This window comes from Sus scrofa, chromosome 1 (genome assembly GCF_000003025.6).
Source record: "Sus scrofa isolate TJ Tabasco breed Duroc chromosome 1, Sscrofa11.1, whole genome shotgun sequence".
Lineage (NCBI taxonomy): Eukaryota > Metazoa > Chordata > Mammalia > Artiodactyla > Suidae > Sus > Sus scrofa.
In genome coordinates this window covers 272,347,351-272,365,703 of record NC_010443.5, presented here as the reverse complement: position 1 = coordinate 272,365,703, position 18,353 = coordinate 272,347,351, and the positions used below count along the sequence as shown (strand labels likewise).

Here is an 18,353-nt window from a genome sequence, read left to right as displayed (position 1 = left end):
CATCTTGCTCGTTGCCATAGCAGAGTTGCCAGCTCATCGATGGCCAGAGCTCAAGGCGGGTCTTGAGGAAATTCTGTGTCTGGCAGCATATCCTCCCTTTTCCACGGGGATTCAGAGCGAGAGGGGGGTTCACTTCAAAACATCCGTACGGGCGTGCCCCTCGGGGCTCAGCAGTAACGAACTCGACTAGTATCCGTGAGGATGAGGGCTCCATCCCTGGCCTCTGGCCTCGCTCAGTGGGTTAAGGATCCCGTGCTGCCGTGAGCTGTGGTGTAGATCGAAGATGCGGCTGGATCCTGCATTGCTGTGGCTGCGGTGTAGGCTGACAGCTACAGCTCTGGTTCAACCCCTAGTCTGGGAACTTGCATATGCTGCGGGTGAAGCCCTAAAAACCAAAAATAGATAAAGAGATAGACAAAATGTTTTTAAAAACTGTACCTTCTCTTTTTAGTGGAATTTTTTAAAAGCGTAGCTGATTTAGTGTTGTGCCAATATCTGCTCTACAGCAAAGTGACCCATAATCCACACACACAGATACGCACTTTCTTACATTGTCTCCCATCACGGTCTATATCCCAAGAGGCTGGATATCTTTATCTTCTTGATAGATCTGGACACCAGGGCTCGTGTTCCTTTGAGCATCCTGCCCTCAACTTCGCACAGAGTTCTGGTTGTCCCTTTTCATGTGCTTTATTAATTAGAAGAAAATAATAATTTGCATTTATCTACTAACTTAAAGTGCCAGGGAGTTCCCGTCGTGGCTCAGTGGTTAACAAATCCAACTAAGAGCCATGAGGTTGCAGGTTCAATCCCTGGCCTCGCTCAGTGGGTTAAGGATCTGGCATTGCCATGAGCTGTGGTGTAGGTCGCAGATGTGGCTTGGATCCCGCATTGCTGTGGCTGTGGTGTAGGTGGCAGCTAGAGCTCTGATTCAACCCCTAGCCTGGGAACCTCCATATGCCGCAGGTGCTGCCCTAGAAAAGGCAAAAAGACAGAAAAAAAAAAAAAAGTGCCAGATCCTGTGCCGATCCTCTTAAGACAGATTCTTTAATGGAATTGTTGGGGTTTTTTGCTTTTTAGGGCCTCCTCTGGAAGTTCCCAGGCTAGGGGTCGACTTGGAGCTACAGCTGCCAGCCTACACCACAGCCACAGCAACGCCAGATCCTTAACCCACTGAGCAAGGCCAGGGATCGAACCTGCATCCTCATGGACGCTCGTCAGATTCGCTTCCACTGAGCCATGATGGGAACTCCCTAAAGGAATCATTTTTTAATTTCGCTTGAGGAAATGTGCTGGGGGCCGTCAGGGGCCTGTCTTACAGATGAGGCACAGAGAGGGAAGGATACCTACTCGGGGTCACACAGAAATTACCTGATGGACCCGGGCTTCGTGCCTTTGACCACAGGGGATGGCTGTATGCTCAGAAAGGCACCAGGGTCCCTGCTCCCAGGGGAGGTCAGAAGGCTGCAGGGTGGCTTTAGCAGAGATGGATGAGTGGGGGTGCGTGTCTCCCTCTGGTTCGGGGGGTGGGAGGATTTGGGGCCCTTAGGATGAGGTGTGATCCATCAAGCTCCTCCCCCACAGCAGGATTCCTGAGGGGGTTGGTTAGCGTGTGTGGCATTTATCAGGAATTAGTTTCTGATGAGCTGCAGTGTGTGTGTGTGTGTGTGGGGGGGTGTTGGGGACGGGACAGCTCCCCTGGAAACTCACTTGGGTCTGTAATCACCAGACTTGGTGTGGCTCCCTGCCAAGGCTGATGGAAGGTCCCTGCCAGGCCCTTGGCCTGCGGGGCAGGAGCCAGGGCCGACATCCTTGCAGCAGGTCCTGCCGCAGGCCCTTAGATCTGGCCCTGGGGCCTCAGCCCCCTGGTCTCTGCCACTTCCCTTCTAGAAGAGAAGACGGACAAGGGGCTCGTTGCTTTGCCAAGAATAAAACAAGATGGTGTGGTTCAAACTGGGCGCTCCGTCAGGGAAGGACTTTTGGGGGGGTGGCTTTTGAGCTGAGATCTGAATGACAGCAAGGGGCGGGCAGGTGACAGCCTGGGCCCAGGTGTTCTAGGCAGAGATAGAAGCAACCACGAAGCCTGACGCTGAGGCTGTGGGCAGTGGGGGGGGGGCGGTCAGAGTGGGGAGAGGGCCAGCCCCCCGCTGCCCTAACCCCAACCCTAACCCCAGCCCTGGGGGTGGTGAGGAGCGTGGGTTTATCCCAAGAAGAGTGGACCCTCTGGAGGGCTGAGGGCGCTCTGTGGAGAAGGGATTGTGGGGAGAAGCCGGGAGGGAGGGTGTTCAGGAACCTTCGGTGGTTCTCCAGAGAGACGTCAGGGACTCGGCGAGACGGCAGCATGGATCTGGGAGTTTGGGGAAGCAGCGCTGACAGCTTGGTGATGGATGGATGTGAGCAGGAAGGAAACAGAGTCGTGTGAAGGGTTTTGTCTTCAGCATCTGGGTGGTCTCACGCATCCGATGGGGAAAATGGTGGGAGAAGCATTTGGTGGGAAAAATCCAGAATTCTGTGTCGGAGGTGTTGGTTTGAGATGAGTGCAGGACGCCTGAGTGGAGAGTCTGGGGGCAATTGGATAAACGAGTCTGGAATGCTGGGGGTGGGGGTGCAGGCTAAAAGCAACCATGGGGACCCTCAGACCATTCTCGTTATGGCTCAGCGCGTTAAGAACCCAACTAGTAGGAGTTCCCGTCGTGGCGCAGTGGTTAACGAATCCGACTAGGAACCATGAGGTTGCGGGTTCGGTCCCTGCCCTTGCTCAGTGGGTTAATGATCCGGCGTTGCCGTGAGCTGTGGTGTAGGTTGCAGACGCGGTTCGGATCCCGCGTTGCTGTGGCTCTGGTGTAGGCTGGTGGCTACAGCTCCGATTCGACCCCTAGCCTGGGAACCTCCATATGCCGCGGGAGCGGCCCAAGAAATAGCAACAATAACAACAACAAAAAACAAAAGACAAAAAATAAATAAATAAATAAATAAATAAAATAAATAAACTGATAAAGCCTTTAAAAAAAAAAAAAAAAAAAAAAAGAACCCAACTAGTATCCATGAGCATGGGGGTTCGATCCCCAGCCTCGCTCAGTGGGTTAGGGATCCAGTGTTGCCGTGAGCTGTGATATAGGTCGCAGACACGGTTCGGATCCGGCATTGCTGTGGCTGTGGCGTAGACTGGCAGCTGTAACTCCAATTCGACACCTAGCCTGGAAACTTCCATATGCCGCAAGTGCCCCCTAACATTCCCCCCCCAAAAAAAAACCTCCAGAAGTTGTCTAACTTCGTACAGGTGCTGTTGAGACTCCTTGGGGAAGGTCCCCTCCGTTGAAGTCTGAGGTTGGTTTTCACACCGGTTACAGGTTTACTGGTTTTCGTTAAAGGCACACGAGGAGGCTGACAAATAGCACTTTTAATTTAAAATAGATCAGTATCTAATTTGTGGGGAAAAGCCAAAGGACCTGCGGAAAGATTGAGGTGAGAAGTGCCTTGGCCCCTGTGCTTTCAGCCGCCCACTCCAGGGGTGGGGCGGGGCGGGGCGGGGCGGGGGAACCTGCCAAGGTCAGGGCTGGTGGAAGAGCTGGTCCAGACCCAGCTCTGAGGAGGTGGGGCCAGTCTGCATAGGGAGCGCGGGCTCTTCTTGCTGTCGGGGGTCCTAGAGAGATAACACAGCCCTGGAGAGACATCAGCCACCCACCCACAAAAGAAAAAATTTGCCTTTGGAATATAAAATAAGGGCGTTCAACACACGGGCCTGCCACGCTTTCTGCAGGAAATACGTGGGTTGCTCCTAACACTTGAGGGCAGAGCTTCGGCACCGACCCTTAGCCTGGAATCTAAACACGAGTTTGGGTGTCTCTGATCAGGTGAGGGCTTGAGGAGAGAGAGTCGGGGGGCTTGGCGGGGGAGGGGAGTCCCTAAGTGGGGCATCGCTGGGGCCAAGGGAAGGGAGGGCAGCTCACTCAGAAGGAGGGGCTCTTACCCAAATGATGACCTAAGACCTGCATCTGAGGTCCTTGTGGGCAGAGCCTGTGTAGCAAGGGGTGGGGGGGGGGTCTTCTGTGCACTGGGTCCTTCAGAGAAGCTTCTGCTGCGTCCAGAGGCTTTAGGGGTGGGTGTAGTTGCCCATGCGCAGGGTCCCCTGGCGCACGGCACACTCTTCGCGATGGGCTTTGAAGGCTCTCTGGCGGTCCGCCTCGGTGGGGAAGGTATCGAGGTGGGGGCCCACCTGTGGGGAGAGGGAGAGCGGGCGTGCGGGGGCGGGGGGAGGTCAGTGGGCCCGAGTGCTCAGGGGCTCCCCTCAGCTCCCCTTCTCTCCCAGGCCTGCCCCCCCTGCCATCTTATTTTTTATGGCCGCCCCCACCGTACGTGGGAGTTCCCCGGCCACAGGTTGAACCCGTGACCCGAACCACTGTGCTGACAACACCTGATCCTTAACCCATGAGCCACCAGGGAGCTCCCTCGCACCCATCTTAGAGCAGTAATCAAACTCACTGTCCGAGGGCCAGCGAGAAGAGGGAAGTGCTGGCCTTGTGCTGCAGAAGCAGGGCCGCCTGGGCCCGAGGTTTTCCTTCTGTCCGGCTCATTGCCAGGAACGACGTGTGCATGATAAATATCACCTGACCGTGACCCGGTGGGGTCGCAGGGCTATGAGACCCAATGGCCAGCGTCACCCTTCATGTGCTGATGTTCCACCATTAAGACCCCAAACAAGCTGCCCTCTCCAAGGGGCGCCTCCTGGTGCAGTTGGCGCTCAGTCACTGCTGGACGATCTGACGGCCCCCCACTCCCAGGGACCGACAGGCAACAGCCCCAGAACCAGAGCCGGATCCAAGGAGTGGGAGCCTCTGCAGTTAATGTTTTGTGCAATCAGTATTTAGGCCTGCTCTTCCCTTTCAAGAAATAGTGCTGGAGTTCCCTCTGAGGCGCAATGGGACTGGCGGCATCTCTGGAGTTCTGGGACGCAAGTTTGGTCCCCAGTCCTGCACGGTGGGTTAAGGATCCAGCATTGCTGCAGCTGTGGCTTAGGTCGCACCTGCGGCTTGGATCTTGTCCCTGGCCTGGGAGCAACATAGGCTGCAGGGTGGCCAAAAAGAAAAAAAAAGAAATAGAGGAGTTCCCGTCATGGCGCAGCAGAAACGAATCCGACCAGGAACCATGAGGTTGTGGGTTCAATCCCTGGCCTCACTAAGTGGGTTAAGGATCCGGCATTGCCATGAGCTGTGGTGTAGGTCGCAGATGCGGCTCTGATGTTGCTGTGGCTCTGGTGTAGACCAGCAGCTGCAGCTCCAATTCGACCCCTAGCCTGGGATCCATATGTCACGGGTGGGGCCCTAAAAAGCCAAAAAAAAAAAGAAAGGTGGCAAGTGGAAACATCCCCCTACCCCGCCCCATCTCCAGGGTCTGTTACATCACCTCCGAGTGCCAGAAAATCCCCCCAAAATGGCATTTTGTCTTTTAGGATAACCTCAGGGAGGCACGGGTAGAAAGGGTTCAGGCTTGTTTGTTTATGCATCAGTTCGTTCGTTCACTCAGTCAGTCGTTCAGGCCACACACATTAACAGCGCAGCACTCTGTGCCAGGCACTGGGGGCACTGCGGTAAACAGGAGGGGTCAGAGGAGGAGCCGGCGCAGCCGTGGCCGTGGCCACGCAGCTCTTTCATTAGAACTGGCGGAGCGGTGGGGGCTGCGATGAGCAAAAATAGGCGGGTCGACCCTCCCCGGAGTCAGCGCCTCTCTGGGGAGGACCTGCGGGGAGGCTCATAGGGTGGGTTTCCCAGGCAAAGGGGCCACGTGTGTGCTGGCCTTGGGGCCCCCACAGTTCAAGTTCACAAGGGGAAGTGGGGGGCTGGCAGGAGCAGCTGAAGGCCCTGCCGAGACTTCAGGATAAGGCAGGACCACACCCAGTGAGGGCACAGGCACTGGTCAAGAGCCAGGCCAGGGGGCACCCACCCCACGCTATGCCCATAGAGCTGCAGGCAGCCTCCCGGTGACAAAGGTGAGAGAAAAAAAACATGGGGAGAAGACGAAATAAGAAAAGGGAGCAGCCAGGAGGAACTTGTGGGGACATCCCTCTCTGTGTCCCACACTCTGGCCCCCATGGGGGAGCATCCTGGGGACCCCGACTCAGGAAGTCATGACCTTAGCCAGAGCTCAGACCCAGCAGTGGTTTCCTGAGAGCAGAGAACTGGCTAATGTCTCTGCCGAGGCCTGTGCGGAGCTAACGTGACCTCCTGGCTCCCTGGGCCCTGCACCAGCTGCCTGGCTCTGGACGCCATCAGGCCCCACCCCAGTCCAAGGTCTGGGCCATGGCTCAGGGTCAGCGAGACCCACACTGTGGGCTGCCTGACCTCAGGCCCAGGGAGCCGTGCTGGGAGGAATCCAACTTGACTTACAGACAAGGAAACGGAGGCCCAGAGCAGAGGGTGGTCCAGGGTCAGCCCCCCAGGGAATCAGTGGCAGAGAAGCTCTGTTTTAGCACACCCCCCCGCCACTGTCCGGCCCCTGGACACTAAGTTCTGCATTCCTTCTAGAATATTCTGCCGCAGCTGCTGCTCATGCTGGGGGTGGGGGCAGTCCCTGCACTTTCAATGAGGCAAAAAGGGGCAGGGGCTGCAGAAGCTTGTTAGCAACCCATGCAAAAGCAAGTAGGCGGATTGAGCTAGTTATTCCAGGACTTAAAGCCACATCCTTTGCTCGCTGGGGCACGTGGGTCCCCTGGAGATGCAGCAGAAAACCACACTGCTCCCCTCTGGGAAAGCAGTACCCACAGAGTCCTCAGGCACAAACAGGTTCGTGGACAAGTCGCTCCGTGGACCCTCGTGGCAGCACTTCTGGGAGCCGCCCTGGCCCAGGCCTCAGGTTGCGCATCTCTCCAGATGGTCCACGGCTCTTGTCACCCAGGCAGGGCCTGAGCCCGGTCCCGATGCTGTGGGTGCACCTGGGCAGGACCTTCATCAGTCACCGAAGGCCCACCCAGACCCAGGCCCCACCTCTTGCCATCTGTCACACCACGGTTGTTCTCAGCGCCATCTCTGATTTCAGGACAACTGCCAAGCGGCCTCACAAAAGTTATTGAGAAGAGAGGAGTCCCCATACGTTGTAGGAGGAAAGTCATCAATAAACCAAAGGCCGTTTCCAAGGTACATCTTGTGTCCCCTCTGGCAAGACACAGGGAGTTTTACCTGGTGACATGATTTTCCTGACACTCCTGCTTCCCAGAAGGTGGCTAGAGACACTCAGTAAGGCCTCAAAGAGACGCCCACTAAGACCTTCTGGGCACCCCGCCTGGTTTGGATGCCCAGCTGCCAGGGCCTCTTAGGCCTCCGTGGTTGTCTGTCACACTTGGAGTGGCCCTAGTTCTGGCCCTGGGGTCTGGTCCCCAGTCATTCTTAACGGGGAAGCAGCTCTGAAGTCCACATCTCTGCAACCCCCCCCACACACACCAGGTCTCCTAAGGGCTTGAATGGTGACCTCGCCCCAAAAGATACATCTGCCTCCTAACCCCAGAATGTATGAAAGTGACCTTGTTTGTAAAAAGGTCTTTGTGGATACAGTTAAGGCTCTTGAGAGGAATATATTCTGACTGTTCACACGGGCTTTCCATCCAGTGACAAGCATCCTCAGAGGAGCAGCAGCCAGAGACAGAGGAGAGAGCCGTGTGAAGGCAGGGCCACAACTGGGGTGAGCGCCCGGAGCTCAGGAACGCCAGGAGCCACCAGGAGCCAGAAGAGGCGAGAAAGCCTTCTTCCCATAACTTTCAAGGGCAGTGTGGCCCTGCTGGCCCCTTGATTTTGTTGTTCTGGCCTCCAGAGCTGTTGGAGAATAAATTTCCCTCATTGAAACCACTATGTGGGTGGTAATTTGTTATGGCGGCCTTGGGAAATGAATACGGCCCCAAGCCATCCTCTGGGTGGTTCAGCATGCGGGAGGGGTGGGTGGTGCTCGTGGTGGGTGCTGTTGACTTGGTGCTGATGGTGGGTGGTGCTGATGGTGGGTGGTGTTGACTTGATGCTGATGGTGGGTGGTGTTGACTTGGTGCTGATGGTGGGTGGTGCTGATGGTGGGTGGGGGGTGGTGTTGATGGTGGGTGGTGTTGACTTGGTGCTTGCTGATGGTGGGTGGTGTTGACTTGATGCTGATGGTGGGTGGTGCTGACTTGGTGCTGATGGTGGGTGGTAGGTGCAGCAGAGTCAGTCATCCATGGGATGGATCCAGGGGAACTTGGGTGAGTGCCCAACCCCAGAGCCCTGGATGGTGGGGTCTGCACTTGCCCTGTTCCCTGAGGATGCCCAGTGCCTGGCATGGGGCCTGGCATTCAGGATGCATTTAAATGAACTTGGATGGGTGAACAAATGAGTGAATGACATGGGTGAAGGAAGTAGGCAGAATTCACGTGACCTCAGGTGGTCAGGGCAGTCTTCTCAGGCCAGGAGGGACCTGGCAGTGGCCTGGAAGGGCTGGGATGAGGGAATGGAAGGGAGCTGCAGCAGGGTAACGGCCTAGGTGGCAGAAGGCGGCTCACCGCGTGGGTCTGGAGGTGAAACCAAAGGAGATACTTCGTGGCTGAGGCTGATGAAGCCCCTGACAGCTAAAGAGAGCAACGGCTTATCCACCTCCGCCTTGCCCCCACCCCCGTTGGGTGGTTCTTTGGAAAGAAAAGGGAAATTGGGCTTATTCTGTGCCCATAACTCCCTAGGTCTCCGAGCAGAACACAGGCGTCAGGAGTTCCCTGGTGGCCTAGCGGTTAAGGATACAGCATTGTCACTGCTGTGATATGGGCTCGGTCCCTGGCCTGGGAACGTCCACAGGCCAAAGGTGCAGCCAAACAAGAAAAAAAAAAAAAAAAAAAAGAACAGGGGAGCCCATGGAGAGGGGCGATCTGGCTCTCAGAATGCCAAGAAGCAGGTGCCCCTCTGCAGAATGTATGCCCGAGCCCACGGCTGGGTCCCTCAGGCCACAACTGATACAGTAACAGACCTGCCGTTTGCCAGGCGCGGCGCACTGATTTCACGCAAGCCTCTTCCAAACATCCGCAGGTTGTCTCCATTTTACAGATGGGGAAACGGGGCCCGGGAAGGTTGAGGCACTTCCCTCGGGCCTCATGGATTCATGGACCCCCGGAGCCGGGGGTCTCCCACCCTGGATCTTCAGTGATAAACTCCGCTCTCTCCATAGGTGCTCAGGAAATGCATCGCTGCTGGGAACGGCATGGCTCCCTTCCTGCTCGCTCTCTCCTCCTAAAATAGCCGATCAGCCAGAGAGGAGGGTCCTATTTACAAGTCAGGCCTCAAGTGTGTGTGGTCACGACCCCGCGGACCCCTGGCGTCAAAGGAGGAAGAGCTGGTGGAGCAAGGAATTCCTTCTGAGATGCTTCTAAATTAAGCCATCTGCGGTCTGTCTCCGCCTGGAGCTAAGAAACTGTAACGGCTTTGGCAGGAGACAGCTCCGCTGAACGGAGCAGAGTCGCTCAAGGTCAATGCAGGTAAATAAGAGACGAGCGCCCCAGCCCGCCAGCAGCCCTGGGAGCAAGATGGGCAGGTCGGTCCTATTTGAACGGGGAGCATCTAAAGGTGCCCCAAGTAAGGACCAGGCACCTGTGCAGTGCGGTACACCCTTGGGGTCACGTGAGTGACGCAGACCTGCACGGACCCTGCAAGAGGGACAGGAGACACCGCTAAACGCACTCTACAGGTCGTTGTTTAATGGCAGTTTCAGAAGAAAAATTCCTTTTTTTTTTTTCTTTTTAGGGCCACACCTGCAGCATATGGAGGTTCCCAGGTGAGGGGTCGAATCAGAGCTGTAGCTGCCGGACTACACCACAGCCACAGCAACGCCAGATCAAGCCACCTCTGCCATCTACACCACAGCTCACGGCAATGCCAGATCCTTAGCCCACTGAGCGAGGCCAGGGACTGAATCGAATGCTCATGGATCCTAGACAGTTGCTTAACCCTCTGAGCCACAACGGGAACTCCTGGACTGGGAAATTCCAATTCCATCTGGGGGGCAGGAAGGTCTTTCCAGGGAGGATGCGGGAGCCATCCAGGGGAAAAAGAAGGCAAAAAATGTCCTAGATGGTAAGAAGTCGCCCAAACCCTGAGGTGGGAGGAATTTGGACAAATTGGAGGAGGTAAGAGCCAATCAGAGTGGCTGGGTGACAAAGAGACGAAGCAGGGGAGGTGAGCAGCCAGCAGAGCTTAAAAGAATTTTGTCTTCAGGAGTCCCCTGGTGGCCTAGAGGTTAAGGATCAGGTGTGGTCGCTGCAGGGGCTCGGGTCACTGCTGTGGCACTGGTTCGATCCCTGGTCCTGGAACTTCTGCATGCCCTGATGTGGCCAGAAAGAAAACTGGTAAGAAAAGCAGACGTCTGTCTTCAACGCTGTTCCTGGGGATTGCAATCCTCTCCCTGCATAAATCACCCCTTGCCTCTTTGCAACCAGATTGGAATAAAAAAAATTCCCCACAACCAAGGTCGGAAGAGGCCTCAGCGATCACTGAATCCAGCTTTTCTGGGACACAGGTGGACCTCCCGAGGCCCGGAGGTGGGAAGCAATTCTCCTAGGGTCTCCACGGTCCTGGGCAGAGCTGACACTAGCGGCCACTCCATCACCTTTTCCGAGGTCCACACCCTTCCCGCTGTGGTCCCCGCTTCACCCCGGGGGAGCCAGATGCCTGGATTCCGGGTCCCAATTCATTTGAAAGCATCTGCACTTTCCTGATCCACTTACAACGAAGCAGCTTTTTCATTTGATCGATTCCCTTAATTGTGCCTTTGACATTTCATTAATTTTGCTCTTAAGTTCATGGTTTCCTTCTTTGAAGTTGCTCTGTTGTTCTTTCTCCAGCATCTAGAGTTGTCTGCTTCGCTGTAATTACCTTTTAATCTTTCTCTTTTTTTCTAATATTAACATTTATATAACACAGCATTAGCAACGAAATTTTCTTTTATCTCATCTCACAAGTTTTGAGTGTGTTTATTTTTGTTCGGTTCTCTTTTCATCTAATCTCTGTCAAATTTCTGTTTGGCTTTCTTCGTTGGTCCTTAAGTTATTTATAAATATGGTTTTAAATTTCCAGGCAATTTTGTTCCATTTGTGACTGATTTCTAATTTAATGTCTTTGGTGCCAAAGTAATCTGCAGGAATCAGACCCTTTGGTATTTGTTGAGTTTTGACTTTTTAATCTTTCTTTGAAAAGTTGATTTACCTTTTTTTTTTTTTTTTTTTTGGTCTTTGGTCCTTTTTAGGGCTGCACCGGCAGCATATGGAGGTTCCCAGGCTAGGGGTCAATCGGAGCTGTAGCTGCCAGCCTACACCACAGCCACCGCAAGGCCAGATCCGAGCCGTGTCTGCAACCTACACCACAGCTCATGGCAACACCAGATCCTTAACCCGCTGAGTGAGGCCAGGGATCAAACCCGAAACCTCATGGTTTCTGGTCGGATTCATTTCCGATGCACCAAAACGGGAACTCCTTGATCTACTTTTGACAGAAAGTCCCTATGTGGAATAAACTGGCACCAGTATAGAGGAGGTGCCCATGTGATCTGGATTAGGGGGTAAGATGCGACTGCTGCTGCCCTTTTATCTATGTGCTCATTAGTTTACTCTGAACACCTTTTTTGGGGGGGACCCCCTTGGCAAATGGAAGTTCCCAGGCGAGGGGTCGAATTGGAGCCACAGCTGCCAGCCTATGCCACAGCCACACAGGATCTGAGCAGCATCTGTGACTTACACCACAGCTCACAGCAATGCCAGATCCTTAAGCCACTGAGCGAGGCCAGGGATTGAACCTGCGTCCTCATGGATACCAGTTGGATCCGCTTCTGCTGAGCTGCGATGGGAACTCCCTCACTCTGAACACCTGTTGAGTGCATGTGTGCCAGGCTCCATGCTAGGCGCCAGGATTCAGCAAGAACTTAGAAAACCTCTGTCAGAGAGCCAGGAGACTAGTAATAAAAACACAATCGCACCACTAATTACACTTGCCATTGTGCTGAGTATTAAAAGAAGTACCAGATGCTGTAAGAGGTTATAATACAGAGAATTAAAAACTCATCCTTTGGAGCCAGAGCAGGCTTCCCGAGGATATAACATACAAGCAGAGACTCAAAGGATAAGGTGGAAATCCAAAAAAAAAAAAAAAAAAAAAAAAAAAGAGTTCCCTGGTGGTGCATTGGGTTAAGGATCTGGTATTGTCGTTGCTGTGGCTCGGGTTCAGTCCCTGGCCTGAGAACTCTCGCATGCTGCAGGTGAGACAGGGAAAAAAATAAAAAATGGATGAGTCAGGGGTGGGGGTAGCAGGTGAAAGTTGCGTGGGGACCGGCTGGCGACAGAAAACCAGGCGGAGAAAGTGAACAGGCAGTTCACAGCTGGGAAATCTAGAGGCCAGAAGACACAGGGGAAGGGGCTCGACCTCGGATATGCAATCAGGCTACAAAGCAAGAAATACCATTTCTCCCCCATCAGATGGGTGACAGTGGGCACAAGTCTGACACCAGAGACGGGAACCTTCACCTACCTTCTAGTGCGGGGATTCACTGGCACAAGCGCTCGGGGAGGGGTTTGGCATTGTGGTGCGAAGCCTGGACGTGTGCACAGCCTATGAACCCACAAGTCTCCCTGGGGAGACTTTAGCAAATGCCCACTAAGAGATGCGCACAAGAATCCTCGTGGTGGGATTCCTGCTGTGGCGCAGTGGGATCAGGTTCAATCCCGGCCCAGCACAGTGGAAGGGATCCTGCGCAGCCACAGCTGCTGCGCGACTCACACCTGCAGTTCGGATCACCCCTGGCCTGGGAGCTCCATAAGCCACGGGGTGGGCAAAACAAAAACAAAAAACAAAACTCCTCATTGTAATATGATGCTAGGAGTTCCCGTCGTAGCTCAGCGGAAACAACTCTGATTAGTATCCATGAGGACGCAGGTTCGATCCCTGGCCTCGCTTAGTGGGTTGGGGATCCGGCATTGCCGTGAGTTGTGGTGTAGGTGGCAGACGCAGCTCAGATCTGGCATCACTGTGGCTGTGGTGTAGGCCAGCATCTGTAGCTCAGATTTGACCCCGAACCTGGGAACCTCCATATGCTGCGGGTGTGGCCCTAAAAAGACCAAAAAAAAAAAGATGCTAAGTCCTCGAAACAGCCGCGTCTGTCCATAGGGACTGGATAAGCCCAAGGTGGTGAATTCTTGTCCTGAAATACTTTGCATCAGTTAATAGGAATGCCCCTGAGAGGGACCATCCAACATGGTAGCCACTAGCCACCTGTGGCTCTTTCAAATTTCAAGTAATTAAAGTGAAATAAAATTAAAAATTCAGTCCCTGTGTCGTGCTAACTAACGACATTCCAAGGGCTTCAGAGGTCCCAGCAGCCCCTCGGGCTACTGCATTGTGCAGGGCAAAGTAGAAAGTTTCCACCGTCACAAAAAGTTCTGTTGGGCCTGCTGCTGTAGGTGCATCTGAATCCAAACCGCAGTGTTGTACGGAGGGAGGGGGCGGGGGGACAATGCCGATTTACAGAATGGAATGCTGATGTGATGCCATTTTTTTAATGTGTGGAAAAATTTAAAACATACAAAACCGTCTCCTCTGTTGTTGAAGCATATGCGTGAATCTAGGTAAAGGGAAAGACATGGGAGGGGAGAACGAGCCCAGAGTCCCGCCGGCACTGCCTCTGCCGGGCAGGGTCAAGGGCGGGCAGGGAAGCAGAGGGGCTTCAGTTTTACCTGAAGAAGGAGTATTGCCTTTTGTGGGTTTTTTTTTTTTTTTCTTTTTTGGCTGCACCTGCAGCATATGGAGGTTCTCAGGCCAGGGATCGAAGCCCAGCCAGAGCTGCGACCTATGCCACAGCTGCAGTAAAGCCGGATCCTTAACCCACTGTGCCACATCCGGAACTCCGCCTTTTCCTCTTTTTAAGATGAAAACACAAGTGGAGATAGTCTGTTGGTTTTTTTTTTTTTTTCTTTTGTCTTTTTAGGGCTGCACCCACGGCATATGGAGGTTCCTAGACGAGGGGTTGAATTGGAGCTGTAGCCTCCGGCCTACACCACAGCCACAGCAACGCAGGATCCGAGCCGTGTCTGTGACCTACACCACAGCTCACGGCAATGCCACATGCCAGGGATTGAACATGCATCCTCATGGATACTAGTCAGATTCAGATTCGTTTCCGCTGAGCCACGACAGGAACTCCACTTTTTTTTTTTTTTTTTTTTTTTTTTTTTGGCTGTGCCCATGGCATTCAGAAGTCCTGGGTTAGGGATTGAACCCACACAGGACCCTTAATCCACTGAGCCCCTGAGGCACTCCATGAGTTACTCTGTTTTATGAGATTGTTTGTTGGAGATCTATGTTTGATTCCATTCGTGTTAAGAGTTTCACCACCAAGCGGGGTTTCAGCACCAGTGGTTTGTGACTTTGGCTTGTGCCCACCAGCAGGAGGAACCCGCCTGCCCCCGCCCGGGTCAGGTTCAGCTGAGCTGCTCCCCTCCGCAACACACACGTCCTCCTGGAAGGGGCAGCTGGGCCAGCCGCTGTCCTGTCCCCTCTCATTTGCCACATGGCGGTTCCCCCACCTTGACACCAAGCATTTCAATGCCAGGTCTGGGGGCCAAGAAGGCAAAAGGTAGGATTTGAAAAAAATTAGCCAGGTTAAGATTTTTAAAAATCTTCCAAAGCACTAACAAAAAATTGACAGTTATAGAGATTTTAGTTTAATTTTTTTTTTTTTTAAGTGACAACTGCTCAGGTGACAGAGAGAGATTTTGCTTTAAAAGATTGAGGGGCTGTCTCCTCTAATGAGAGGCACTTGAAAATTATGGATCAGTCCCAGGTCAGTAATTTCTGTCAAGCTTGGGCAGCTGGAGGTCAGAGGCCCTGCGGAACACAAATCTAGGCAGGGTGTGGGCAGACACGGTGGGGCCTGGGCTCTGATGTAGCAGGTCCAGGGTATAAGTAATTAACGAGAGCGGCCGTGTCTCCTGAGACATCTGGTCCCTTAAATTGTTATTCTGCCACCGGCTCTCATTTCTCTGTGGTCCAAAAATAGATGGAGCAAGGACACAGGGCCTGACCCTCCCTGCTGACACATGCTGTGTTTTCAAAGAACATCCAAACCCAGGCTTGGGAAACAAACTTCCTGCCCACCCACGGGGTTGAAGGTGGAACAGCGGGGAACCGTGTCAGGCAAAGGGGGGAGAGCAAGGGACTTCAAGGCTGGGGGTGCGGGGGGGCATCAGGGACCATCCTCACGTGACAGGAGAGAAGACCAATTCTCAGGATGGCTAAGGCACTGGCTCAAGGAGGTCCAGCTACTAAGTGGCAAAGCCAGACCTGGGCACCAGGCTTCGGCTCCACTGACGGTGGGGTTCTTGAGACTTAGCGGGCCAGAAAGAGTCATGCTTGTCTTTGAAAATAGAAATCGGCTTGCTGTTTCCAGAAGCCAAACAGTACTTCTAGATCATTCCCAAAGATTAACTAAGGTTGGGTAGCAGCAGTTGACATCAAAATTGAACAGGGAGGAGTTCCCGTTGTGGCTTAGGGGGTTAAGAACCTGACTAGTATCCATGAGGACTCAGGTTCAATCCCTGGGCTCCTCAGTGGGTTAAGGATCCGGCATTGCCGTGAGCTGTGGTGTAGGCCAGCAGCTGCAGCTCTGATTTGACCCCTAGTCTGGGAACCTCCATATGCTGTGGGTACGGCCCTCAAAAGCAAAAATAAAATAAAATAAAACAGAACAGGGAATCTGTTTGGTAGATGCCTGGTAGATTAATATTAGGGTAACACGAAGGCGGGATCCGTGTCCACCTCTGCTTCTTCAGTGTCTAAGTTTAATAGACTTCAGGTAAGGGGTGGTCATAATGAGAATTTGGGGCAAAACTGGGGTCACACCAGACCCTCCCTCACCACCTGCGGCCACTTTGCAGTACCCAGTTATCACCCTGTTCAAGGCTCCAAAGACAGAATCTGGGTGTGAGCACACATCCGAATTGACTGGGCTATTTTTTTTTTTTTTTTTTGCAAAAAAATGTTTTTGGCCAAAACCATGGCATGCGGAAGTTCCTGGGCCAGGGATGGAACCCACACCATGGCAGTGACAATGCCAGATCCTTAACTCACAGAGCCACCAGGGAACTCCTCAATTTTTTTAACTCTGTATTATAATATAATTCACATACCATAAAATTCACCCACTTAGCATCTATAAATCAATGATTTTTAGTATATGCATAAGGTTGTGCACCACCACCACCATCTAAGTTTAGAATCTTTTCATAATCCGCCAGAGAAGCCTTGTACCCTTTGGAATTCTTCCCCATTTCCTCCCCCCAGGCCCTGGCAACAATTAGTCTACTTTCTGTCTCTGTGGATTTACCTATTCTCTAGGCATTTCCTGAAGATGCAATCATGCAGTGCGTGGTCTTCTGTGATTGGCTTCTTTCATTCACCGTGACATCCTCAAGGTCAATCCATGCTGTAGCGCATTTCGGTGCTTAAATCCTTTTCATGGCTGAATAATATTCCATCGTACCATCTACCACGTTTTGGTTACCCATTCCTCAGCTGATGCACATTTGCGTTATTTCCACTTTCTGATGCTGCTAGGAACGTTCGGCACACGTTTGGGGGTGGTGTATGCTTTTCATTTCTCTTGGATATATACCTAGGAGTGGAATTGCCAGGTCACACGGGAATTCTGCATTTAGCCTTCTAGGGAACTCTGACTGTGTTTTCCAAAGTGGCTGCCTGCCCCATTTTTTCTTCTCACCAGCAATGTGTTAATGTTCTGATTTCTCTATGTCCTTGAAAACACTTGTTATTTAGTCTTTTTTTTTTTTATGATAGCCAGCCTAGTTGGTGGTGTGTAGTGGTATCTCCCCAAAGTTTTGATTTGCATCCCCCAAGGGCTAATGATGCTGGGTATCTTCCATGTGTGTACTGGTGATTTGCGTATATCTTTTTGGAGACATGTCCACTCATGTCCTTTGACCGTTTTAAAATTTAGGCTGTCTTTTCATCACTGAGTTGTGAGAGTAATATTTATATTCAAAGATACAAGTCCCTTATCAGATATTTGATTTGCACATATTTTCTGCTTTCTGGGGGTTGTCTTTTCATTTTTTTTCCTTTGGCCACAACGTGCAGTGGCTTGATGTGGGATCTCAGTTCCTGGACCAGGGATCGAATTCGGGCCACAGTGGTGAAAGCGCCAAATCCTAACCCCTGGACCACCAGGGAACTCTCTTCATTTTCTTGATAGTATCATTTGAAGCACCAGAGGTTTTCATTTTGATGAAGTCCAATGTAATTTCCTTTGGTGGGTTATATTTTATTTCCTCGTATGTAAAAATCATCTTGATGTAGTGTAAAAATATAAGGACTTTTAGGGTCCTTAGCAATTTATTTAAATGGCCCCTCTAAGGCAGGCATAGCACGGAGGCTGATGCCCATGTTCTGTCATAAAATATTTGCAGGCTGAATCTAGGCTCATGAAAAAGTGTGGGGTGATTGATTAGCAAGGTCTGCCATGGTCACGGCTGGGAGAAGGTGCCATGCATTTGCTCGAAGAGATCCATACAGGGTCTCCCATGGTAACAAAGAGGAATAAAGACTCAGAAGCCTGGGGGAGACATCCTTGTGTCTTAACTCCCTCTTGCTCTCTGGTCACCCTCACCTGGGATGGCCAGAGTGAGGGGGAGAAAGGGGGGATTGAAAGAGATGAGACGGGGAGGCAGCAGGAGGCTGGAGAAGGAGCCAGCATGAGCTCCCTGGAGTCTTGTTATTTTTAGAGCGGCCCCAATTTGGCATGGGTGCAGGAGCCAAAGAAGGCCTAACAAATGCTCCCAGAGTCATCCCACTGGGGGCAATAATATGTGCCACTTTGTAAAAAATGGTTCTGCTTTTTAAAACCATTAAATCTTCAAACAGGATGCAGAGCAGAGGGAAGGCTCTTGCTGATGATGGGTTTAAACAGGGCCTGGAAGAAGAGAGGGAGCTCCCCCCGTGAGATCTGGACTGTGGCCCTAAAGGGGTCCTCAGCCCTGTGTCGGCCTCAGCGTGTCTTGCCCGGCACGTCCATCCCTGGCTGGGCTGGACAGGCTCCAGGAGTCCCCTGGCCTTGATCTGCCTCCGCCGATGCTCCATCCGGAAGGCCTGGAAGCCACTGAACCATCGTCATCTCAGCTTCGCATGTGCCTCTCTTTAAACGCCTCCGCCCGAGAAGGATGTCGCCCTGGAAGCTGGGGTCTGGGGGCCAAAGGCAGCTCGGGGGGAGGAAGACCCTTTCCTGTTTCCCCTGCCTTCACTCCGGAGCCCCACTCGACACACACACACACACACACACACACACACCCCAGGATGCAAATGATA

The 18,353-nt window shown here is 52.7% G+C and overlaps 1 protein-coding gene across 1 annotated transcript in view; it reads right to left on the bottom strand.

The window, feature by feature from the left end:
- The window catches only part of CFAP77 (cilia and flagella associated protein 77), a 145,741-nt gene continuing 130,770 nt past the window's right edge, over positions 3,383 to 18,353 (bottom strand). Inside the window, exon 7 of the mRNA XM_021085476.1 lies at positions 3,383 to 4,216. Coding sequence (XP_020941135.1) covers positions 4,094 to 4,216 — 123 coding nt within the window. The 3' untranslated portion in view covers positions 3,383 to 4,093. The remainder of the gene's footprint in view (positions 4,217 to 18,353) is intronic.